Below are 27,500 nucleotides of genomic sequence, written 5' to 3' on the forward strand. Positions count from 1 at the left end.
TAAATGAGGTCATCGCGGGATCATTATTTTTAGTTTTCACTTTCCCCAGATGATGGTGGGAAGGGGGGGAAAGCAGAGCAAAAGCCGAGAACCCAACGTTTTTCACTGTATTTATACTAAAATGCAGGACAAACCGGGCACAAAGCGAAATAGCGCGAATCTCATAAAAGTCGACGTAAATAAATCTAGAGACGACCCGGGTTCCCAAATCCTACATATTATGATATAGGACCCATATACACAGTTGTAAGCAATAGTAACAAACCCGGGAGCGTGTGCGAGAAAAGCCTTTTGAAGACATACACGAAATGGTCACACACATTTTGACATATATATATATATATATATATATATATATATATTATTACAGCAATGCCAGAATAATTTGATACAAGGAATAATTAGTCCACAACAGATAACAACCAATTGGTTCCAAGTGAATACTCAATTATATCAGTTATTCAAGAGATGGTATCATGACTTTTGAACTAACCCGTTTTGTGTGTGCATTTTTTCAAATAAAATTTTTTTTCTTATGTAATTTAAACTGCTTTGACTCTTAACCTTTTAGTAATAATTAGTTTTCATTTTTTTGAGAAAAACAAAACAAGATATAGTTTTACAGAAACATATTTTGCTTTTACTTTAATAAAAAATGAATAAATCTAACCTATTTCAGTTATTAACTCCATTCAGCCTGTAAAGTTTTTTTTCTATTTCAACTTGTCTGAAGAAATTAAAACAACTTCATATAGCTATAATACATATGCTCTTTAAACATTGGACAAATGGCATTTTCAATATTTACATAAATCTGCAATCACCATTTTTGGTGAATGTTAACCTCTTATTGAGGGAAGCCGGGGGGGGGCACATATTTGTACTTGAATAAGATAAGGAGTCAGCAAAATTAGCTAAATTCATTTATTTATGTGTGTATATATATATACACACACACACACACAAAAGGGTGTCCAAAATTCACTGAAGGGTTTTGAACTTAAAAGATATCAAAAATATCTTTCTGTAATTTTAACACAATTGGGAATTAAAAAAAAAAAAAAAAAAATGCAAAATTTAAACAATATTTATGAAAAATAATGTCTTAAATGTTGCCCATTCAGGGTTTAAGGTTTGTTAACAGACTCTTTCTTTAAGATATCCCCCACAAGAAAAAGTCGGAACTAGTCAAGTCTGGGGGAATATGGTGGCCATTTGACATTGCTATAGCAAGAAATAATATGCGAAGCTGAAAATTGGCAACATTTAAAGACATTTTTCATAAATAAGGATTGTTTGAATTTTGCATTTTTTTTTTTTATTTTTTTTTTTTTTTATTTCCCAATGGCTTAGTCAGATGATGGTAATATTACAAAAAGATATAAAAAAATAAAGAATATATTTAGATCCCAATCCCTTCAGTGACTTTTTGGACACCCTGTGTGTGTGGGGGGGGGGATGCTAGCAAAGTCCCTACTGATCTTGAAAAATAGTGTGCACCATCCCAAGGTCGGAGACCATCATACATATACTATGACTTTGACCTTGTAAAATGGCGTGCACCATCCCTAGGTGGGGAACCATCATAATCGGTCCAGTGGTGTGGGCTGTAAGGAGAGTTGTATACGGACACACACATGAATGCTACTACTTATATAAGGCTCCTTCAGTCTTTAACAGACTATGGATACCCACGAAGGGGTGCCTGCACATGAAATTTTTGTGGCAGGAGGTGCACAATCTCCAACCACACCCCTCCTGAGTCGAAATTGTTAAATACTAGTTGCAAGTGAAGTGTATGTACAAGACGACTGGAAACAAATGCCAAGATAAGTCGAGAGCACATACAACGCCTAGAATTCTCAAATGGTCACCCATCTGGTACTAACCATGTTCAACATTGCTTAACTTCGGTGATCTGACAAGAACCGGTGTGTCACTGTGATTATGCCGTATATATATTATTAATATAATGACTTAAGATTTATGCTCAATGGATACTGTTTTTCCTTTTTAGCTCCAGAGCATGTATAAATAAATAGCAACTTTTGACTTAAATAATGAAATTTTTTTAATGCACCAATATTGCCAAAATGAGGCCATAGAGAAAGATTGTCTGAAAAAATGCTTGATAGATCCAGGTTTTCTTGACTATAATGATTTTCTCAAGTCAAAACCACAGACGTGATAATAGGTGATTGAAAGCGTGCTGAGCATTGTTGATCCCGATGTTGATATCAGCAGCAGGATCCTGACCAGTGGCGACGAACATGGGGCCAAAGTAATTGAAGAGAGACTTCCTCCAAGGTTTCCTTCACTGAAAACAATCATTCTTTTATCGAAGGATAGCAATCCTGTGGAGAGGTTTTTCTTTTTTGAAGTATTCACCTTCATACTAATCTTAGATGCAAAGTGGTGCATTTTGTCTATGGTTGATTGGATGTCGGCAAAGTTTTCTGAAAATGGCTATGTTGCATAACTCAGAATCTGGAATGAATACCGGCAGAACATTAAATACAAAACTGGAGAGAAAAAAAAAAAATGGATTTTAAAATGGGTGGCCATGTTTTTCAAGGTTTTATGAATTCAATAAATAAGCAAATTTTCCACGAGTTGATGTCAAGTTTTTTTGTTTTTAAATTACTTTATAGTCAGACTTCCACGGATTTTTTTTTCTATCTTTTTTGCGATTATAACCATGATGAGAAAAATTGCCTTTGAATTTTTTTTTTTTTTTAGGGCACTACGGTATTTTGCCACACCCTAAAATCGTCTATTTCACAGATTTTTTGCTTAGCATTTTTTTTCCTTTGAAAAGTAACTGGGCCACAGCACCAAACTTTGGTAAATATTTCACCAGATCTGTAAAGATAGTGTGCAAAAAATGGTATATATCTACAAAATTATAAACTCTAGACCATCCAGGCATGTTTGCTTGCTTGAATCTTGTCTTCAACAATCGGGCAATTCCATCTTTTAAAAAAGCGGTGACAGGTGAATATATATATATATAATTGACTGCATGAAAAATGCTGTCGCCCAGGATACAAGTGAAGTCATCATAGTTTTTATTTGTACATTTTTAAAAACTTGCATAGAAAATGAAATGTTAGTTGTAAGAGAGACAACTCTTATATTCTTGAATTAAGACACTCATCTTCCCGCCCTCGTCATTCATAAATTTACTCCAAAGAACCTTTTCCTCATCACTAAAATATATATCTAGAAAAGATAAACTGTCTGTGTCTGTCTGTACATTTCCCTACCAAACTGTCAAGTTTCTGTCTACAGACTCGATATTTGACATAAGGAGTATTGATATTTGGAAAAATCTTTTTAATTGGTTTTCAGACAGAAATTTGGTTGTCAAGGGGTCAAAGTTTAACAATTTGACCTTTGAAAACTCTACCAAACACCTTCACCAATTTTGGGTCTAAACATTTGAAATTTTAGATGTTGGTTCCTTGGACAGGAGTCAAACTTTTTAATATATACATATGCACATGAAGTTATGAACAGTACATAGGGCCCGAGCAAAGCTGGACTAAACTGCTAGTACAGAGAAAAGATCTTTTTTGCCACATAACCATGCTGATAAAAATTGCCTTTGACATTTTTTTTAAACGAGTACTGCCAAAATGAACAGTTACAACTGCATTTTATCACAGCCTAGAATCGTGTATTTCACGTTTGGTATTTTTCCCCCCATGAAGAATAACCGAGCCACAACACCAAACTTTGATAAATGATCACAACATTCCACTGTAGCTGTAAAAATAGGATGCAGAAAATGGCATTTTCCACAGACAATTTAATTAAGTGTGGAAAATTCTATCAGAAGTTAATTAACGTTATTTTCCTGACAGGTGCCCGACTGAGCTCCAATCTATGGTTCCCCTGCCTCCTGTAAAACATTTTGCAACCAATACTTGTCTATCTACAACAGCTGTCAACAATTTCCCTCACTATCTCTGCCTATAACTAAAAGATTCTATTAGCAAAGTTTATTTGCTAGATCTGTCCATCTATGGAACACAATACCATGGGGTTGCTTCCCAGCTGACTATAACCATTTTTAAATGTAAATAAGTTCTTGTTACGTCGTTCTCTTAAATAATTAAACCCTACTTAAGTTCTACCATTAACAATTATCACAGTGGTGTCTCAATGTGTAGCTGACATTAACCCTTATCCTTGAGTACTTTCAGTCTTGATAAGCTGTCCCACACACACTCGTGTACTTTAGCAAAATAAAGTCTAAAATGTGAGGTGATGAAAAAGACAAGTTTTTTCTTAGGCTAATGAACTGGCAGAAGTCGCTCACCATTTTCAGAATTTTGTCCTTTGTCTATAGCCACACACCCCACCACACCCCTTCAGTGAGCAGGCAATGGAAATATGTCATCTTACAGTGCTGTGAAATATTAAAACATTGTCATCAAGCAAGAATATTAGTGGCATTTTGTTTTGTGGTTTTCTTTTTCCATTATTACAGGCCATCAGGAAAGAGAGGAAAAAAATCTGCTATCAGAACATCCAAAGAAGAAAGAGAGCAACTGTTCCTGATGTTGAAATACCATGGCCAATGTTGGTTACATCACTAGTCTGAGAGATGACATTTTCTACTGAGAAACTACTTATGTGTCAATCAGAAAACGGCTGCTTCTGTCGATGACAACGACAGGCAGCCTGTGGGGATCTTATTTGTATAGAAGAATATTAACTCCTACTTCCTCTTAATATTGCAAACAAAAAATAGTACATCAATCAGGATTTTTTTTTTTTTTTTTTTTTTTTTTTTTTTTTTTTTTTTTTTTAGAAGACTGATTTTTTTTTTGCATATTTATTATTCCCAACTCATATTTAGGTTAAAATGCACTTTCGTAAATAATTGAATTCATTCAAAACGTATTGCAAAAACAAAAAACAAAAATAAATAAATCGTGATATATCCAAGCAATCGTACAAGATGGGCGAGCGGATAAAGAATTTAGGCTCATTACCGTGGGGTCCCAATTTCGAATCTCGCTAGATTCAGCCACTCTGAGTCGTAGATGACGAAACACGCGGCAGTGGATAATTATATTTTAAAAATAATAATTATATATATATATATATATACACACACACACACAACCAGATAGTTGATAATGATGAAAACAATATTGTGATTTTACGGGCTACACTATGTTTTTAGAAATCTGGAGGAAAAAAATAAAACTACATATATTAGAAAAAAACTAAATGTCAAATGTCAAAACTGCTTTAAAAAAAGTAGCTTAGAAAATAGATTTGGACTAAGTAGAAAAAATAAAACATAAATAATTCAATTTTTGATATATTTTATAGACAAAAATCTTTACTAAAACAAATTTTTTTTTAATTATGAAAATTTAAAAAAAAAAAAAAATTTAAAAGAGGACGGGCGCAATGTTTTGCATCTTTTAGTAGCTGATAGTTAAAAATATTCTCATATTTTTAACTACTGTATTACTATTCTTGGAAAGAGTGCAATGAAAGGACCCATGGCATAATGGATAATGCACTTGTTAAAATTAAGTTTTAAGTTCCACTCCTCTGGAGGTTGAAGATTCAATTTTCAGTGTAGGTGGCACTCACTATTCCATTGCAAATTATTTAGGATTTTTCCCCAGTATTGGTTGACAGAATGAGAGCATGCTACCTCCATGGATTAAATAAAGGTTTCTATTCGAAATTCCATGTAGATTACCAAATTTGACAAAGATTCCCCGAGTTCAACAAGATACATCCGAAGAAATTAAATAATACTTATCTCAATAATGAATTCCAATTAAAAAAATATATATACTTTCCACTTGTCGTAAAATTTGTTCTCTATAGCTCTAAATAGGTTTTCATGCGTGAGGCTGTTCTCTATCTCTACAAATCTACTATCAGACCATATATGGAGTACTGTTGTCATATTTTGATTGGTGAATCTCCGTTCTATTTGAAGGTTCTAGATAAATAGCAGAAACGTGTCTGTAATTTGATTGGCTCCCACCCTTTTTCTGCAACCTTTCTCTCAGAAACAATTTTGTTAGTCTCAGTCTTTTCTATAAATATTGTTATGGCAGATGTTTTTCAGAACAGTCAGATCTACTCTTTGCTTCTTTTGTTCTCGCTTGTCTTATTCGTTGGTCTGGTGATCTCCATCAATTTGCTATCTTGAAATCTTATCGTATTTCAGCTTTCTATTCCAGTAGCTTTTTTCCAAGAACTGAAGATTCATGGAACTCACTTCCTACAGACTGTTTTCCTCCTACCAATAACCTTAGTCTTTTCAAAACTAAGACTAAAGTCGATAGAGATATCTCCTGTCTTTTCAATAATCATCTTTAATTCTTGTTAGCTCTTTACATTAAGTGGCTTTATGCCTTGTCTGGAGCAATTTCCATATTTACCACACAAAAAATAAATAAATAAAATCAACTAATTGTGAGGGAATGAAGAAAATATAATGTATACTTACAAAATACACTGCGCCAAAACTGCCATGGCCGATCTCTCTTAGTTCTGTAAAAACCTTTTCTGGATCTTCTAAATTGAAGAGAGATGCAGTTTCGGGGTCCTTTAAACTTCCTGGTTTTGGTAGAGAAGGCATGGTAACAGCTCCTCACGACCTGCGGTCTCTCTAGGTGAATACAAACACAGCGCCCTATGTACACTCATCTATAACCTCATCCACTTTACAATGCCTCATCAACCTGGAAAAGCAAAGAAAAAACACATTAGCACATCAAGAATAATGTGAGAATAGTAAATCAAATCAGTAAAACATTCTTTATACGTTATCAAAGAACACTCAAATACAGCATAATCGCATTGACAGTGATTCTCATTAGATCACCAAAATTAAGCAATGTTGAGCCTGGCCAGTACTACATGGGTGACCATTTGAGAATACCATTTGCTGCATGAAAGAGGATATCGATACCTTCCTGAAAGAACTTCCTTCCTCGATTAAGATATACATCCAAGTAGGGACTGCTTGTGAATTTGATATTCCCATGAAAGTACCTCCTTTGGAGGTTGCCGGTTCAAACTGCCTAAGATGAATGCTGCTGCCCCCATCTACTACAAAGAATATACAAGGAAACTAGATTGAAATTACAATCGGGGCTATGGAGTTGATAACTTTTTTTTTTATATATATAAATACTTTCAGGGTTAAAAAAAACAACAATAAATGATTGATATAGAGTCTGAGCCAGCAAAATAACAATTCTTTCCTCTTTGTAAGAAACATTGCTCATGGAATGCAAGGACTAAATGACAAAAATATAGGAAGTAAGAGTTATGAGGTTACCGAAAGGAAACCAAAGATCCATTTTCTGCTATCCTGAAAATTTATTTTAATGACTTTTTTTTATGGGGTGGATCATGACTTATCAAGGTTCAAAGGCCACTTAAGGATGAGGGTTAATGAATGTCAGGGTATATGGGGAGACAGCACCATCATGATGAATCTTTGGTAATATTTAAGAAAATAGCTCAAGAACTTGTTTATATTAAACTTGAAAACAACTGTTACAGTCAGCCAAAAAAGCAGCCCCCACAGTATAGTGTTCCACAGTCTGGCAGTTCTAGGCAAGTTTAGTTTTCATTTAGTTTTCGGCAAAGATAGAAGATAAGGGAAGTTGTAGCTAGATGAGTATTTGTTTTTAATTTTATGGCATTGTATTTTGGATTTGAATAAATATTCGATTAAAAAAAATAATGTATAAGTCACAGAAGCGAGAAACATATATAGAAAATGACGACAAAAATTTAATAATACAGAGACGAGCTTTTTGTACATATGCAAGTAAATTTGCCCATGCATGGAATATTGTTGCCACATCTGGGCCGGTGCACCTACCACTAGTCTCTCACTCTTAGAAAGGCTCCAATCTAAGTCTCTCCAATCTAATAGGTCCCATACCAACAGCCAAACTCCAACCTCTATCCCATCATTTCAATGTTGCATCCCTTGCATCCGTTTTAGAAGTACTCAAATAGAACCATCTCTGATGAACTCATAGCACTTGTGCTCCCCCTTGATGTACATGCTCTTGACTAACCCAACAAGCAGAAAAATCCGAACCCCCCCCTAACTGTTGAGGTCCCTGGATGCCGAAAAGCCTTCTACCCTAGCAGTTTCTTCTCCTTGATTTAGAATTCCCTCCTGGTTTCCTGCTTCCTTGACTGTACTAACCCGCAAAAGTTTAAATGCAATGTGAACAGACATCTCACTGCTCAACCGTCCACAGTCTCCTGTTAGACATGATCCTCTTATGTCTAAATGGCAATATGCCTTACTGGGTAAAATATATGTAAAAAAAAAATGATATAAAAAAATACATAAAAAATAATACACATTAAAAATATATATATATAAAAATAGAAAAAAATTTCTTTAATAAATAAAATTTTTTAAATCTTATTCAAACACACACACACACACACACACAAAATAGGCATAAAAATTAAAATACCTACGGCTCGAGTGGCCTCTAGGCCTTGATAAGTGGTAACCCCCATGTATAAAAAAAGAAAAAAAAAACATAACTCGTACATCGACAGAATTTTTTTGTACATGAAGGCAGATATTTGGCATTGCAGGCAGAGCGCCACCTGCCTTATTTGAGTATTAAATGATAGTTACATGCCAGGGGAGTAGGGGGGAAAAAAAACTAACAGAGACAAATACTTGACCTTGAAGAGAAAAAAAAAAAAAGTTTAAAGGCTAATAAGTAGAGAATGGAGACGGGGGGGGGGGTACTCAGCCCCTGGGAAATGGAAATACATACCCCCAAATCTGAGAGAACACTTCCCTAATATCTCCAACAGTAATATTAAATAGCAGCTTTTACAGACTTCCAAATAAGTAGAAAGGGAAAAATAATATACTAAAGAAGTGATGGATGAAGGGAGTATGGGTTACAAAACTAGTGTATCTGAAAGGGACTTATTACACATACACACTATATATATATATATATATATATATATATATATATATATATATATATATATATATTACACACACACACAATTACATTACATACTAGACTTTTTGAGCCCTATAGCCATTAACTTAGAAAGAGTGCCTTATGCCAAATTTATTGTTAAATATGGTTAAATTTGCATTAAATACTAATCCCTTTTTATGCCTGACTGTGCATCGAATGGATACTATACTACTTAGTTTGCTGTACTTTTAGCATGACAAAAATGCATACAAAATTTCAGCCAGATCTGTTCAATAGTTATTGAGAAAAAATAAAACGGATAGACAGACTCAGAGAAATATAATATGGATAATATAAAGTACAAAAACACTTGTTCCTGAACGGACAAAATTACCCCCCACCCCTGAACTGAATAGTTTTGTACCACTTATCTTCTTACGAAAATTAAAATGAAGATATGATTTATATCTAGAATCCTTATTCCAACCATGAGCCATTATATAATTTTCATTCGAGAAGATCATAAAATGTAAGGCTCGAGTTTATGGGTTCTTAAGAAATTAACATTTTCAAGAAATCTGGCATAATGGATTTTTAATGTGAATGGATAAAATTAATCAAAAATGCAAATCATAAAAAAAAAAAAAAAAAAGAAAGAAAAATTGGAGGGTGGGTTCATACCATGCCTCCTAAGAACCTTAAATATTCCAAAGAAACTGAAATTTGGGGAATATTTATTAACTGAGGTCTCATACTTGCTGTTAAAATTCATCCAAATCCGAAGTATTTGAATTTTTACGAAGGGCCACCACCAACACCCTAAATATAGCTCAGATTACTCCACCTTTTCTATTTTTTTAAATAAATATCAACAATTTTATAACTACCGTTTCATGTTTGTGCAACCATCAGTGTAGGAAATGATAATTGATGTTGTTTGGGAGTTTCAAACCCAGTCCAAAATCCTCCCTAGGCTTCATAGGCTAGCATTTTTGCCTCCAGGCTACCAACAACTAACACACGAATGGAAAGAAATTAAGTTATTATGAATGCCATGTCAGTAGACGTTGACAGAGCAATGATAGGTTAGAAAATTTGAAAAATAAAATATATTATCAAGCAAAAGAGTTGTTTAACAATGTTTGCTTAAATGAAAAATGTTGCCTAAATACACAAAATATATATATATATTTCCAAAATCTCTGGCCTTGATGGAGGGGGGACTAAAACTTGCTATGGTTTCAAATGATCTGAACTAACAGCAAGAGGAGACTTGATACCAAATATTTCTCACATGTTATATCTCCTCTCTTTGGTTTTTATACATTAAGTTTCAAAGTGTATAAGGATTATTTGATACTGGAAATATTTATAATTGTATCCTATTTCCAAAAGGGGGAGAGATAACATGTGAGATATTTGGAATCAAGTATCCCTTTGCTGTTATTTCAGATCATTTGAAACCATAACAGCAAGTTTTTGTCTCCCCTCCAAGGCCACAGGTTTTGGGGAAATATATATTAGTGCATAATGCAAAACTCTTTCTAAATAAAAGCAGATGGAGCGTTGTGAAAGTAGGTAGGGATCAATGTTTGTATAAGCATTGTTAGATATCATTATCAACGGCAGTGATCCCATAGCCTTGTTGGGCAGAGCTACAGACTTAATTTGATGACTGTTTTTTAAATCCCGGGCCTGGGAAAGATACTGGTTTAGCTATACTGAATACCTGTGATACAGCAAAACAATCTGTCTATGGATGACTATATACAATATATCTATAGTATACCGCTTCACTAAAAACAGACATTTTTTTTTACTCATCTAAGAAAAAAAATAAAGGTTCAGTTATTTACTATACAAGCGTACAATTGTTTCATCCTGTTACGGGGGGGGGGGGGGTATATATGTATATGTATATATATATATATATATATATCTCAAATTTTAGTCATTCAATAGAATTAAAAATTCATGACGTGAAATGGTTAAATTTCAAATCAAAAGATTTTAATTGTTCTATGTATTATTGCTCTATCTTGTATATCGAGCAATCTTTATTTAGATGGGATAGTCCTTATACAATGTTACTGCCAATAATATTTTTTAAGACTTATAATCACAGGTTTCCATACCATTTGATTGTTATATAATTTTATTCTGAAGTGTGTGTGTGTGAATAAATTTTCAATATCAAGATTTTTATTTTACAAATTTAAAAAAAAAAAAAAAAACGTATAAAGGAAGGTATACAAAATTTTTTTATTGTTTTATTTGTATTCCTTGTCGAATAATAAATCTTATTCCATGGAGTTTTGAAGAATGCGGTTCTCAGAGAGAAGAGGTTCGCAAAATATATAATAAATTTTGCTTGTTAATGCATCACAGGAAACAAATAATGAAATTTATCATATTTGCATTAAAAAGGTCATTTAACAGTTCGAGACAATTTGAAGGAATTCAAGGGGGTTGAGAAAGCAAGAAACGGGAAAAAGGGAGAAAATGGATATGATAAAAACCCAATGTGAAAAGATGACATATAGAGTTCTCTGCATATGTATTTTGTTTATTATATCTGTCTCTAAACACCAAGACATACTAGGGAGTGTAATTTAATTTTTTTTTTTTTTTTTAACAAGAGAATCACTACTTATCAAAGTGCAAACACTACTCGAGGATAAGGGTTAATGAGTGTATGGTAGTCAGAGCCAATAGCATAGTCATCGTCAGTGGTGGAAATTGGGTATAATTTGATTATATAAGAGGGTGGCTCAACAAGAACTTGTTTACATTGGACTTGAAAATGACCATGTTGTAGTCAGCTGAAAAGCAAGCCAATGGACCAGTTCCCCAGGCGAATAGTTCTAGGTTCAAGGAATTTGCATCTAGATTCATGCACATATAGAGTGGGGCAAATTGTTGGTAGTAATTGTAGATATAGACCAGTGTATTTTTTTTTTTTGGGGGGGGGGGGTTGTGAAACTTTAGCAAGAGGGGACTCAGATGAGCATTTGCCATGAAAATAACGACAGAGCAGAGACATGCTTGCAATGTCTCTTCTGTGGCAAAGGGTATCGCTTATTAAGTGTTGAAACCAGTTTTAAACTATTAAGGTAGAATAGGTTTCTCAGAGCAGCTCTTCCAGAGATGTGGAATGAATACTCCATTTGAAGACGTATTTGGCTCTCGTAAAAGATAGAGGATTGTGTCAGGAGTGAGGTACCTCCTGTTTACATGTACAATTTGCATGTGAACATTATAGAAGTAGTTCTGCGTCTCGAGCTACTCCTTAAAGAAGCTAATGACACGTTCCTAACATGTTACACGATGAAATTTTTTTTTTTTTTTTTTTACAAGGGTGTCACCACTTATCAAGGCCCAGAGGCCACTCGAGGATAAGGGTTAATTAATCCATTATTAACATTAGGTCAAGTGTGTCAATATATCCTAATAGCCCAGTGAGTAAGATGTCTAGCAGACAATATCAAGGTTGCTGTTAAAGCAAACTCCTTAATATGATGTTGCATATGATGATATAATGCCAGTTGACCCTTCTAGTCACATAAATTAAAAAGTAAATTACTTTATACTCATCTTTCTAACATACCTGTATCGTTGTTACTTGTTTTTAGCGTTAATTTGTTGTATAAAGGCAAAAGTGGTAGAACCGTCCGAAAAACACCTCCCACCAGAGAGCTTTAAATAAGAAAAATTCAACTGACTCTTGAATTTTCAGATTTTCACCTAGTTATGATTTTTATATGTACTATCTATATACTACACTGGATGACATCACAAAGGGATGAAGTCAAACAAACAGTTGCAAGAAATCCTTTATGATGTCATCCATTACAACTCAAAGGTCATCTATTTGGTCAGTAACACACACGTTATAAATTTCTTGGATGCTATTTTCTTTAATTTCATAGGGTTTTATTTAGGTGCAAGTCTATTATTGGGCCGAAAATGAAGTCGGTTACATGGAAAATCTGCAAGAAAACAGTATAACGTACGTACATGTCATTGCATGTACATGTCATATTCCAAAAATCACGTAAATCGATCAAGTAGTTTTTTTTTTATTTAAGAAAATCAAATATTAAAGCACAGTTAATCGAGAATAAGTCGAGCGCCATGTTGGATCGACACTATGTCAGCTAACGCCACCTAACAGCCAAATGCGATCCACGGATCAAAGAAGGGGGAGATAATCGCCTTTTTTAATTATGAATTAACTTAATAAATAATTGATTTTCTTTAAAATAAAAAAAATTATTTTATTTATTTTTCTTGTATATTTTCATCTAAGTTTTTCATGTTCGCTTATTAAAGTCTGTTCTAAAACGGAAAATAACCCTCTGTTCTAAAAAAAAAAAAAAAAAGTTTGTTTTTTTTACTAGAAGTCAAGTTTATTTATTTATTAAGTTAATTCATAATTAAAAAAGGCGATTATCTCCCCCTTCTTTGATCCGTGGATCGCATTTGGCTGTTAGGTGGCGTTAGCTGACATGGTGTCGATCCAACATGGCGCTCGACTTATTCTCGATTAACTGTGCTTTAATATTTGATTTTCTTAAATAAAAAAAAAACTACTTGATCGATTTACGTGATTTTTGGAATATGACATGTACATGCATTGACAAGTACGTACGTTATACTGTTTTTTTGCAGATTTTCCATGTAACCGACTTCATTTTCGGCCCAATAATAGACTTGCACCTTTATTTATATGGTCCATGGTCACCGTTACGCCAACTGAAGACACTTCAACCTTCCGGGTATGCTGAAAACAAATATCGCAGGGAAAATTAGCGCAGACAAATAGTTTTCGAGATATAAATACCTGTATTTTGTTACGTAATTTCTAGTAGTTTTATTTGGCCGCTATCTTTGTTTCAATGAAATCGTATATAGAGCGTGTGCACGCACGCTACAGTGAGCAGACGATCTGTGTAGTTAACTCAATGCAATTACGAAATCCGTTCTTAGCATGGGAAGGTGGGGGGGTTATTCAGAGAGCTAGTCTTAACATGGGCAGATGTTTATTCTGAAAGCGGTTCTTAACATGGGAAGGTGGGAGTGGGATATTCCGAAAGAAATGACGCTGAATAAACGTTTGCATCTCGTAGACTTAACTACACACATCGCATACTGACTATCCCGTTTCACGGAGATAAGATGGCGGCCAATTCAAGCTACTAGGAATTATGATGCATAATACAGGTATTTATATCTCAAACTATTTGTTGCCGCTAATTTTCCCTGCGATATTCGTGTTCAGCATAGCCGAAAATCTATAAAAGTTGTTGATTTATCGAAAAATGTTGAGACGTCTTCAGTTGGCGTAATGACCATTTATATATTTCTGTATCTCTATTTGCTTTTTCTATTTCTTTCATTTCCTTTTATTTGCTCTTCTTTAATGATCCTCATTATTTCATAGTGACCCATATTTTTCTTTTTACTATTACCTACATACATACCTACATGATGATTGAAACGTCTTGTCAGACGAGTGCCACTCCCTCAGGCACTTAAAGTCCATGAGCCTAAAAATGACTTCCATTGCTACAGGACCATTTTTATAGACAAATGCCTGAGCGAGTATCTATACACAGATGATGTTACAGAGTCTTAGCTTTGTATGACAGCTAAGTTTCTCTCAGTTCAAAATGTTGAGATCCAGCAACAAGCAAGAGCGAGATAGCCAGCAACAAGTTAAACTGCAGACCAGCTTAATGCGGGTACTGGTCTCCCGCTTTATGGTTTTTTTTTTTAAATCAGAGATTTGCTTCTCCTAGAAAGGTTGCCTTCACCACGGCTTACGGGAGCCCTTTCTACCCCAGCACACACAAACACACGGTGCTAGTTGGCCGTTGACCCCGAAAAATGGGTTCATTTGCCCTTTGGAAGGTCTTGTTTTTAATCCTTCAGGGAGACTAGCTGCCCTCCTCACCAAACAAGTCTAGTGGGGGAACCAATTTAGTCACCAGTGACCCGACCATGGGGCAGGTAGTACTGGGTTACATGGTACCAGTAGCATATTACATGACCTGACTGCATACATACATACTACCCTTCCGATTCGCTCACATATTGTACCTACTTTTAATATTTCTTAATTCTTTTTAACCATATCATCCTATTTCTTCATCATAACATTTATATATGAAATGAGTATGTTAGTTTTTATCTATATTTTTATTTTGGTCATTCTCTCCTGACTCAAGCTTTGAAATGCCATGACCTAAACAGGTTTAAAAAAATTCAAGTGATCAGTCATCTCCCTCTCAATACAGACCAATATGTCTCTTGTACATCATGAGTAAGTTGCTGGAATCTGTTAAATAGAGAAGTAGTCAACTGCCCCAGCAAAAATAACCTCCTCAGGGACATGCAATATGGTTTCCGTTCTGCTAAATCTACAGCAGATGTGCTAACAGTTATATCTAGGGCAATTGCTCTTGACATATCAAAGCCCTTTGATATAGTATGGCATAAAGGTCTACTCCAAAAAATCTCCAGCTACGGTATAACTGGAAATGTCCTCTCAATTATTAAATCATTTTTCTAGTGGTTGATAGGCAGAAATCAGAAGCCCAGAGCATTAATGCTGGAGTCCTTCAAGGCTCCATCCTGGGCCCAACTCTTCTTGATCCACATCAATAATCTTCCAAGTCACATAAAATCATTCCTAGACATTTATGCCGACAACACTACTATCTATGGCAACACTTCAAAGGCCGTAAATGATCAAGTTCTGATTCTCTTTTCTCTGATCTCAATGGGGAAAACAGGTGGCTGGTTAATTTTAATGCATCTAAAACCAAGCTTCTTTCTTTATTAACGTTTTGTTCCCCGTCTAGCATCAACTGAAATGAATGGCTCTCGTTTTGGGGAGGCTCCATGTTTTGACAAGCTTCTGGGTCTGAACTTTACTCCTGATCTAAGATAGAACACATACATCAAATCCGTTGCCAAGGCTGCTGAAAAACTGGTGAGATCAATTCTCCTGTTCCATTTGATGCAATTCTCTATCTGTATAAGAGCCAAGTATGTCCAAGGATGGAGTACTGTTGCCACATCTGGACAGAAGCTGCTAGAAGCAGCTTATCCTGCCTTGACAGAGTTCAAAATAGATTTCATAGCCTAGTGGGGGATGCTCTTTTCTCTTCCCTGCAACCTCTTTCTCACACAAGAGATGTTGCTAGCTTGTCTTTGCTTTATTGTTATTTTCATGGCAAGTGCTCATCTGAGCCCCAATCTATGGTTCCCCCCTGGCCTAACTTTCATGAGAAACACTTGTCTAGCTGAAACCACTATCAATTTCCCCCACTCTCTATCTGTGCCTAAGCATACATTCCATGAACAAAGCTTCTTTCTTAGAACCGCATGCCTGTGGAGCTGTTTTTGTGCTTTCCAATTGACTACAATATGATTGACTTCAAGTCCAATGTGAACAAGTTCTTGATGAGCTGTCCTCTTAAGTAATCCAATTTACTGAATTTTCCACTACTAACGATTTCTACATTTTCCTATTGACTACTGTACACTCAATTAACCTTTCCTCCACGTTTTGATAAGTGATGACTCTTTTGCAAAATATATATATAATTGAATAAAGTTAATATTTGAAATAATTAACTAGAAAATACTTCAGTTTTTTTATTTTGCATGGACACTTTTTCTTTTTTTTTTTTTTTGTGGTTCTTGGTGTCTTTTCTCCCCCCCCTCCCCAATTTAACTTTGTGACCACTATTAAGAAAGGTTGTTCTAAAATAAGGACTACTAAAACAAGGGGAACCCATTTGGTTCAAAGTTTACCTCCACACTAATTTTAAAAGACAACACCTAAAGTATAAGGAGAAAGAGAGAGAGAGGAAAAAAAAAGGACTGAGTTGGTGCTCTTGAAACGAATTAAGGAATGGGATCATGTTGAAAGCAGCTAAATGCGAATACTTTGAACAAACCGATAATGTCAACTTAATGACAGGGAAAGAAATAAGGTGTGTGTGTGCAAGTTTTTTTTTAAAACCAAGAACTGAAAGAGCAGATGAGAGAAACCCTTGAATAATGCATTGACCGTGATTGTAGATCAATGTTGCATCATAGAATCAGGTTAACAGAATTAGAACAGGAAGGTATTTTCTACCCCCCCCCATTCCTCCTCCTCCATAACATTATGGGTTTTTCATTTCTACTAAAGAGGAAGTGTGTGTGTGGGGGGGGGGGGGGTCAGACAGTCACGTGGTGGTGGGGTGGCAAAATCTATCCACTTTAAATTCGTTTGTAAGAATTTTTTTTTTTTTTTTTTTTTTACAAAGGGAGGGGGGTTCTAAGTATTCAACATTAACAAATCTACTCAGTGTTGCCTGGGCAAAGGATCAACAGTTCAAAAATATTGTGTGCAACATACCTGGATAAAATAAAGTGCGCACGTCCTTCTCACAGAAGAGACTTTGCGAGTCTATGCTCTATCGTCATTTTCATGGCATGTGTTCGATTGAGCTCCTATGGTCCCCCCCCCCCACAACAAACACTCGTCTATCTACAACAATTGTCAACAATTTCCCTTATCTGTGGCCAAAACTAAACGATATGAGCAAAGTTTCTTTCCTAAAACTGTCCATCTGTTGAACACAATACCATTGGCTTACTTCCCAACCGACTATAACATGGTCACTTTCAAATTTAATGCCAATAAGTTCTTGCTGAACTGTCCTCTTAAATAATTAAACTAAAGTTCCATCATTACTGATCAGCGTTGTTTCACTGTCCACCCAACACTCATTAACCCTTATCCTTAAATGACTTTTTGGCCTTGATAAACGGATTAGCTCACCTTGACAGCTTGGCAAATGGACAATGGGAGGATCCCAAAGGGATATTCTTTATGGCAAACTTGAAACCAGCTCTAGACCAGCAGAAAAGTCTATCTTGTGCTATAAGAATGTCTGCAAACAAAATGTGGGTAGGTGGCATTGACTCAGCAGGCTGGGAGCTTGTGGCTGAAGACCGCAACCACTGGAAGAAAGTTGTAAAAGCTTGCTCCAAGAGGAAACAAGAGAGGAGAAACCAGCAATGGAGATCGTGGACGACAGAGGGATGCAACAGAGTTCTCACAAACTAACACCACATACATCTATGGCAACTGCAACCGATTGCTGATACAGGATATGCTTGCACAGTCACAGTAGATGCTGCAATTCAATGGATTAATCTAAGATGCAGAACTCTATTGTTTCTCCAAGATAGGCAGATGCGAACAAATGTGTGTGTGTGCCCCGGCACTTCTTGGGCTAAACAATATTATTAGTGCTACCAGTCATTATTTAGTATGATGCAAAGTTCTTTGTAAATAAGCAAATAGAGCACTGTCAAATGGTATTCAATGTTTAAAGCATCATCTACCATCAGTGTTTGTCCCACGGTCATGATAATGGTGGCAGGTTCCTTCCTGGCTTGAGATGGGTGCTAGTCTAATCATAATGAAGAGCTGTAATACTGCAAAACTGTTTCTAAATGACACACACTAAAGCTACCTAACGTTGCTTAGGATCTTAATTAGGGAAAAAAATTATAATACAACGAAAGAATCTTAAAACTAATTTGAAAAGTTAGTTTATTGGGGGACAAAAATCAGAATAAAAATAAATATGCTATATGTGCGATTTGAACCACAAACTGTTTCTAAGTATGGTGTGTTAACAGACTCACCAATAAGCGCAAATATAAAATGGCAATACTATTAAAGACATAAAAACATGTCTGGGTAGACTTCACTGTGAGAATAACAACTCCTCTGCCTTTCATTATTTACTAGCAGGGCTACCCGGCATTGGCCGGAGTAAGTGTAACATATTTCTGTTAACACTTATCTGACTGTCTGTCTCTCAACCGCATCTTTTAACGTCACTCAATCTATTCCTTTTTAGCTGGACATACACAAACAACTATGATTTATATAATAGATTTAAGTAACTTAAGACAGCATTTTTTTTCCAAATTACTCCATAATAACACTAAAAAAACTGACCTATGACGAAACCTAGCCCATATTTCAAAGTGCACTTCCCAGCATTCCAGCGATCTAATAATTTTATAGTTCCTTAGCCTTTTGACTAAGATCAAAGTGTAGTATAAAAAATCGGTTCATGGAATCTTAGGTAGGACGACCTCTGAAGTGAATGTAATATGATTTAAGACTAGTTAAAAATAGTTTGGACAATTAAAAAGATAGCGTGACAAGGATAACTATAGACTCAAACGTTTGAATGGCCTTGTGTCTAATTTATTCAGGACTTAAAAAATGTTCAGAATTTAATATTAAAATTAATTGAAAAGAAAAAAAATTTTTTAACATGGACCAATATTTACTGGAAATCGCTGATGGAACAATTTTTTTAATGTAGATTTTTAGTTTTAAGAGGGGGTGGGATGGGGCGGTGGTGGGGTCTGATTTATTTATAAGACTGGAGACTAGCCGTACCTACTCGGCAGTCTGTTACTTTCAGATTTTTCAGAAAATTATGACCCTCACACTTTCAAGTTATAGATTTTTTTTTTTTTTTTTTTTTTTTCAGAATTTGTGTTTAAATTGAAGTTAATTGAACCAACCGTAACGGTTTTGAATTTTATGCGTTGAAATAAAATGCAAAATTGTAAAATTGCCGATAGAAAAATGTTAATTGAACTTAACGCAATCCTTCAGCAAATAAGTTATAATTAGATTAATTTAATATTTTCTAGTATGAGGGATTATTTCCAAATATTTTTGTAAACACGCGCAAAAGTACAAGCACCCTTCCCTGCCTTGACAGGGTTTAAAACCAACTTCGAAATCTAATAAACTGTTCTTTTCTCTTTACAACCTTTTTCTCGCAGAAGAAACGTCGCTAGTCTCTGTTCCATCGTTATTTTCATGGCAAGTGCTAGATTGAACTTCAGTGTTAACTTTTGTTAATTTTATAATACTTATCTTTTATATATAATGGCTTGAATTAAAGTTTAATCCTTATCCTCAAGACTTATCCCACACTTAATCCTGATCCTCGAGAGACCTTCAGGCCTTGATAAGTGACGTCTCCCTTATAAACAAAAATAGTGCATGCATGCACACAAGTATAAATGTGCATGCCAACACCAACATGTGCATTGTGTGCACACTTGTTTTAATTATTCAAAATTTTATTTTTCCCAAGTTGCATTTTTATTTTTGTTACCCTGTAATATTTCACTTGCTACGCTGTTAATGGATGTGAATTGCTAATGAGGGAAAAAAGTTGAATTTCCTAACTTGTGTGTGTGTGTGTGTGTGTGTTAGAGTTAGAGAGGATTGAACAGCACAAAAAAGCAGCCCCCCCCCCCAACCCACCAACTTTAATTAGCTTCAATGAAGTCAAAATTAAGACAAAGAGTATATGTTGAGGGAGGAGTAATTCTTTAATGAAACAAAAACTCATGAACATTAAAAATTGTTATAAGGAGCTTCCCTTATTTTGTTCTTTAGTCTTTGTATTCCATGACCGATGTTTCTGACAAAAAGGAAAGAATTGCAGTTCCCCCAAATTAGAATCTATAGAATCTATTCCATCTAACACTTATCATTGGCAAATTTTTGACCTTGAAGTATTTTTTAAGTGGCTTCATGTCTTGTCTGGAGTAATTGTCATAAAAAAAAAAAAAAAGAAAGCCTTTTTATTTTTATTTAAAAAAAAAAAATATATGCCTCTAAAAATAGTTTAAAAGCTGCAGTAATTCAACAGATAATAGATATCAGGATGAATAAACAATACAGTATCACCACAAGTAATATTACTTGTTAATCTAGAGATTTGGGTCTTTTATTTAACTGGCTTTACAAACTCACTAAACCTTTATTGAAACAATCGAAACCAGTGCTCAATGGGTGATCTAACACATAACATTTTCCAAGATAGATAAAACGCTTTACAAAAAGCATGATTTTTAAAGAGACTTTTTTTCAAAAACTATGGATTAATTTCTTGTAAAAATTAAATTCTTTAAATAATGTTATTGAGTAAGACAAATTGCAATCAACAGAATTTGTTTTCTGACAAAAAATAAAGTGATCATTTGCATTTGGCTAATCAAAATCAAATATCGATTAGACAGATGCATTGTTATGCAGGTTTAACTTGAAAAATCTGAGACTTAATTTTATATAATAGAAAATATCAATATTTTGTTTGTCATTATGTTTGGGGGGGGGAGATGAGGATTAACTATTCATATTTGATTTTTTCAGAATGCTGTTTCTATCTGGAGTGTTATTTTCACAAGGTTTCGGTCAATGTAACCTTCAATCTTCTTCTAGTGTATTCTGTCGAACTATGGAATTTTTGTCCAACTCGGAAATCTGCATGGAATCTCCAACAGAACTTGTGATTTAAATAAAGGGTTCCATTCAAAATTCTGTGCAGATTCCAGAGTTTGACAAAATACACCCTAAGGTCTGAGGTTACATCAACTAAAACGCTGTGAAAATAATACTTAAAGCTGATAACAGTAGTCTGATGAATCTAAATACGAATTTCATTTGTCTTTCAGAACAATCTTTAGAAGAGGGTGGGGAGGTGATTCCTGCAACACCAAAAGCAACGTCTTAGTGATAAGTTTTAACAGTTAATCTTTTTTATCACTTTGTTCAAATAGATTGAGCAAAATGTTTTTCAGCTATCCTAACTATATATAAATATATATATATATATATATAATCTGATTTATGGGGATGACTCAACAAGAACTTGTTTACATTGGATTTGAAGGCTACTATATTATATTCAACTGAGAAACAGGCCAGCGGAATATTGTTTCACAAGGGGACAGTTCTGGGAAAGAAGCTTTATTCATGAAATCTGTGTTTAGATTTAGGCAGAGAGAGAAAGTGGGGGAAATCATATATAGTGGTTGTAGCTAATTGCGTGTTTTTTGTGAAAGTTTGGAGAGAGGGGACCATAGATTTGAGTTCAGTCAAGCAGTTGCCATGAAAATAACGATAGAGCAGAGCCAGGCTTGCGGGGTCTCTTCTATGGGAAAGAGGTTACAGGGAATAGAAAAGGGCATCATCTACTAGGTTTCAAAGCCGATTTTGAACTATCAACACTGGATAGGGTTCGCTGAGCAACTTCATCTCAGATGTGGAAACAGTACTCCATTTTTGGGCATACCTGGCTCTTATACAGATAAAGGATTGCAGATTAACGAAGTGATTGTTCTCATTTAATTTAATGATACAAAATTATATACAGTAGACTAAAATACTCTCAAACACTTCGTTTACATGTTCATTTTATAAACAGCTTCTAATGAATTATTTTGTAATATACAGCCGAATTATTTAAAGAAAATATTTTTTTTAAATTACATTTAAAGCACATCCGGTACAAAACCATCAAAAGTGTGTTCATCCTTAGTCTATAGTGATAAGGAGTTTCAACAGTTGACCTTTTTTTTTTTATCACTTTGTCCAATATACAGGGTGTCTTTAAAAAAAAAAAAAAAAAAAAAAAAAAAAAAAAATACTCATACTTTAACTGTTATCAACGTTGTGTGGATAATATTGGCCATCAATTTGAACATTTGCAAACATGATTCTTAAATTAGACTAGCAGAAAGATCAGAGGTTGCCCGGGATTGAATAATAATTAACGAATGTTTCACGTTCCTATATTTTTATTGTCATTGAAAAATCAGTGAAATAGTCCATTTTTCAATCAAATCAATTGACTGCATGCTCTAGCTGGGGGCCCATTGCAGTGCACCGGGAGGAAACTTCACATACCTCCCCACAGTGACTGAGTCCACAATACATTGTAATCTACATTGCACTGTAGAGAATCTATTGTACATTTTATAAAATTATTTTTTATATATAATGGCTTGAATTAAAGTTTAAAATACAAAAGTCAATTGTGTGCTAAACAAAGATTCCTTTCGAATGCATCTTTGTCATTATCAAAGAACCTACCATTAATTTTTTTTTTTGCCTGACCTTTCTGCTTGTGTGGTAATAAAACTTCTCAAATCCACTTCTGATGTTAGGCTGTGTAAGATGTTAACTTTGGTCAAAATCGCCTGTTCCTTCTTTCATCAGATTATTTGGATTATCAATACTTATCGAAGTCATTCTGATACAAAACCTATCTAAGAACACTGCCAGACATGTAAAGTAAATAGGGAACGAACTCGCACAAAATTTGTTTTATATAATAGTAGAGATAGAGATTTGCCTTCTGTATTCAAAGCTATTTCACTATGTTCATAAATAAAGGTTTTCTTGTCATTCGAAGTACGAATACATTTTATGAGACCCTGTATTTTTTAGTTTACTCTTGAAGGCGTTACTTAAAGCAAAATATTTTTTAGAAAGCAAAAAAATATTTTGCACGCAAGCAAAATCTTTTCAATCGCACATCTTTTGTTTGGCCAAATGTCTAAACATTTTTTAGTCATACAAAAACAAAAAAAAAAAGAAAACGGTTCAGTTGTTTTTACTGTCGTGAACATTGCAAACTTACGTGTTAAGCATTTGGAAATGAACTCTTAATACTTCAGTGGTCAGCTTTTGAAAATACCTATTTAATTCAGCAATAAATATTTTGCTTCAATTAGTTCAATGGTCAAACTTGAATTTTTGGTTTACGAGCTTATTTTTAATAACTGATATTGAAATTGCATTAAAAAAAAAAAAAATGTTCATCTAAGTTGATTTTCAACTTCTTTGAAATATCAAGCATGTATATTATTAATATTTGACATATTCCACGAAAGGGACAAATTTGTATGAAATAGATGAGTGGTCTTGGTTAAAGTATTCGTGTAATCCTCTAAGTTGTCTTACTGAACCGTTGTTCGTGGTGGACATTAAGTGTGAGACTTTCATCATGTCCAACAATCATTAGACACTGATGAACCAAAATCGTTTAAATTTTAACTTATGTCTTAAACGACTTAAGATCAAATCTCAAATTTAAGATTTTCTAGAATAAAAATTATGAAAGATTAAAATTAAGTATGCTTATATCTAGATTTCAATCTTCATATGGGGACGTAAAAGGGATGCAAAAATGTTATACACATCAAATTAATTTTACCTGTTCTAGTACACACACACACACACACACACACACAATTTAAAAAGATAAAAAAAACTAAAACTGTTGGCTTTCTGATGAGTGTTGATAAATGATTTAATAGTAAAAAATGTGCCTGAGAAACGATCTTACACTAAAACTTTGATGCTGAACATTTGACATTTGTATACTTAATAATGACAGAGCCTAGGCCATTCCAGAAACAAGTTTTTCCATGTTGACTGTGGTTGCTGATCCTAGATAGTTCCAGAAGTTCTTTCCCAGGCCTTGTCTTCTCTCTTTGAGAAGGAGTTGGTTTATTGCTTAACGCCTGGGGCGCTTCCACTGGGGATTGCCAACAAGGCTGCCCAGGCATTTTTGGTTGCCAGAACTCCTTTTCCGGTCCTTGCATCACATCTTCCTGCCGTGGAGGGAGATAAATAACTGCCAGTGGATTGAAGGAAAGGGTTTAATTAGACATTCTGCATAGGTCCCAGAGTTTGACAAAGATTCTCTCCCAAGTTTGAAATGGTGCAACTAATAAAGGTGATATCAGGCGAAACTTGAAAATAACCAAATCAAATCGTGCGAGAGAAGTTGCTGATATGAAAAACTACACTTCTAACTTGCACCTATTTTTGAACAATTTGTTCTGATGGTCATTCAAGTCTGGATCAAGGCCAATAAGTCCGCAAGTATTTATAAAATGTGCCCATTATAAAGCTAAATATAGCAAAAAAAAAGTTATCTGTTCGGTCAACCATTAAGTATAGATTCGATTGTTTTAATCAGGAATTAGCGAGTTTGCAAAGATAGTTAAATAAAAATAAATGTCTCTATATTAAATAGTAATACTATTTATGGTGATACTTCCTTTTGTTTATTCCAATTCAGTTTTTATTCATTTGCTTGTTCTGTTATTCCCATGGCAAATACTCGTCTGAGCTCCAATCTATGGTTTCTCCTTGCCAAACTTTCACAAAAAAAAAAAAAAAAAAAAAAAAAAAAAAAACCCACTCAACTAGCTATAACCACTATCAAAAATTTCCCCCACTCTGTGCCTCAATCTAAACGCAGCTTCCATGAACAAAACTTCTTTGCAAAACTGCCCACTGATGAAATATTGTTCCACTGGCCTGCTTCCCGGCCGACTACAATATGGTAGCCTTCAAGTCTAATGCAAACAAGTTCTTGAGCTGTTCCCTAAAATAATCCAAATTTTACCCAATTTGCACCATTAACGAGTACTACATTACCACTTTACATTCATTAACCTTTATCCCTGAATGGCCTTCGGGCCTTGATAAGTGGTGATTTCCTTGTACAAAAACAATAGATATCATGTAGATAAAAGAGGCTTGGATATTTATTTTCAATTAAAATAATTTTTTATTAAAATATTTGGCACAAGCCACAAGGAGGAGGGAAGGACCGTCATAACGAACGCTATCAATGCTAATGTAGCTAGTTCTTATATTGCCTCTTCTCTTACCAAAATACCATATTTATACACTATACATCCTTCGCCATACTGAGATGGACTTATTTTTAATGCGATATAAATCCTTTTTCAATCATCATAAGAAATCGTACCAGGGCTTCTAATTTACTCTAAACCTCCATTTTTTTTTTTTTTTTTTTTTGACAAATTAGATTAGGGAAATAAAAATAAGAGAGTGGAGTTAAACAACATGCAGCGAGAGAGGGTAAGACTGATAGAAACTTAGTAAAAGATTGGTCACTTGCAAGTTAATTGCAAATTACAACTAATTAGAACAATTAAAATGGAAGTATTTTTAAAAATAACTCATTCTCAAAACTGAGGAATATTTTAGCATGTATTTTGTGATTAAAAAAAGTGTTACAGAAATAAAAACTAAGAAAATAAATAACAGATAGAAGTAAAATTATACTAACATTTCTGAATTTTTGAGATAAGGATTGGTTATTCATATTTGGATTTATTGGACTACCATTCTTATCTTGAGTGTGATCTTCACAACATTTCGGTCGATGTAACCTTCAACCTTCTTCAGGTGTGTCTTGTGGAACTCGGGAATTTTGACAAAATTTATTTACTTCACAGAGGTAGCGTGCTCTTGTTCCATCAGCTATGACTGGATAAAGGTTCTAAATAATTCGCAATTTTATTTTTTGGTCACCCACACTGAGGACTGAACCTTTAACCTTCCGAAGAATATATCTAACTGCTGAACCACAGGTCCTTGCGACAGAAACATTCCCAAGTTCGACAAGATACACCTGAAGAAGGTTGAAGGTTACATCGATCGAAATGTTGTGAAAAATCACACTCCAGTATACTATTTTATATTTTCGCAAGACCTGGTCAGTTAAGATTGAGAATGTGTTACATAGGGAGAAATGATATGGGTGTGTATTGCAGGACTCAGATCTGCTAACATAATAGATTGCATTAGGACAGTATAAAGAGATGTGTGCAAACCAGGAGACTCCATTGGTTTGGTCATATTAAAAGAAGGAATGAGTGTTCTTGAATTAATAGATGTAGAACAGTTGAGGTAGTAAGGTCAGTTGACAAAAGAAAGCCAAGGAAAACATGAGAAGTGATAACAATGGACCTGAGGGATAGGTTACTTTTGGAAATAAATTTCTTAAAGTGGTAAGAATACAAACTTTGTTTTTTTGTTTTTTTTTTGGGGGGGGGAGGGGTACCTTTTCTTTAACCACTCGTAAATTACAAATAATGAGGTATAGGTGTCAAATCAGCAAGCAGTTCCAATGGGAGGGGGACTGATTATGTGACGAATGCAGGGGGAGGGAAATCTAACCATTTACTTATTGTATGAGGAAAATTAGGCTGTATGTGTTAGATAATTGATTATATTTTTTTCAAATTCCTCATCTCATTTCACTAGGTTAGAATATTTTTAGTACATTCCACTATAGCATTTTCTTTCATTCCAATTAATAATTGCTTAATAATAATAATAAAACGTTGGAAGAATACACACAAGTATTTCCAAAATAACATTGAAATAGAGATTACTAGTACAAGTTTCAAGTGAGATTTTTGGGGGGGAAAGTTTTATGGAGTGGAGACAGTTTAAAATTTTGGTAACTTTAAAGTCTTATATGTATATGTATTTATCAAATATTTAATTATTTGATAAAGAAAAATAGAATAAATAAAAATGAGTCGCATAAAAAACGAAAATAAAAATTAAAAGGGAGGTTACTTATCTCTTCACCACTTAGAAATACGAAAATTAAAAATACAAAAATAAGCAAAGGTTCATAAAAAAAAAATTTGTTAAACCGTTAAAATTATGTGAGTGTGTGTGTGTGTGTATGTATATATATATATATATATATATATATTACAGATGTGTGTGTGTGTATAATCTATATATATATAAAAGCGAAAATGTATGTATATATGTATGTATGT

General features: G+C 34.3%; 1 protein-coding gene across 10 annotated transcripts in view; it reads right to left on the bottom strand.

Annotated features, from left to right (window-relative positions):
* LOC145261095 (serine/threonine-protein kinase TAO1-like) overlaps positions 1-27,500 on the bottom strand; it is a 315,191-nt gene that overhangs the window by 190,257 nt on the left and 97,434 nt on the right. For all 10 annotated transcript variants that reach the window (XM_080119286.1, XM_080119289.1, XM_080119287.1 and 7 more), the window contains exon 2: positions 6,494-6,728. In XM_080119286.1, the coding sequence (XP_079975412.1) occupies positions 6,494-6,625 (132 nt within the window). In that variant the 5' untranslated portion in view covers positions 6,626-6,728. The remainder of the gene's footprint in view (positions 1-6,493; positions 6,729-27,500) is intronic.

This window comes from Euprymna scolopes, chromosome 37, assembly GCF_053919585.1.
Source record: "Euprymna scolopes isolate OS-2025 chromosome 37, ASM5391958v1, whole genome shotgun sequence".
Taxonomy (NCBI): domain Eukaryota; kingdom Metazoa; phylum Mollusca; class Cephalopoda; order Sepiida; family Sepiolidae; genus Euprymna; species Euprymna scolopes.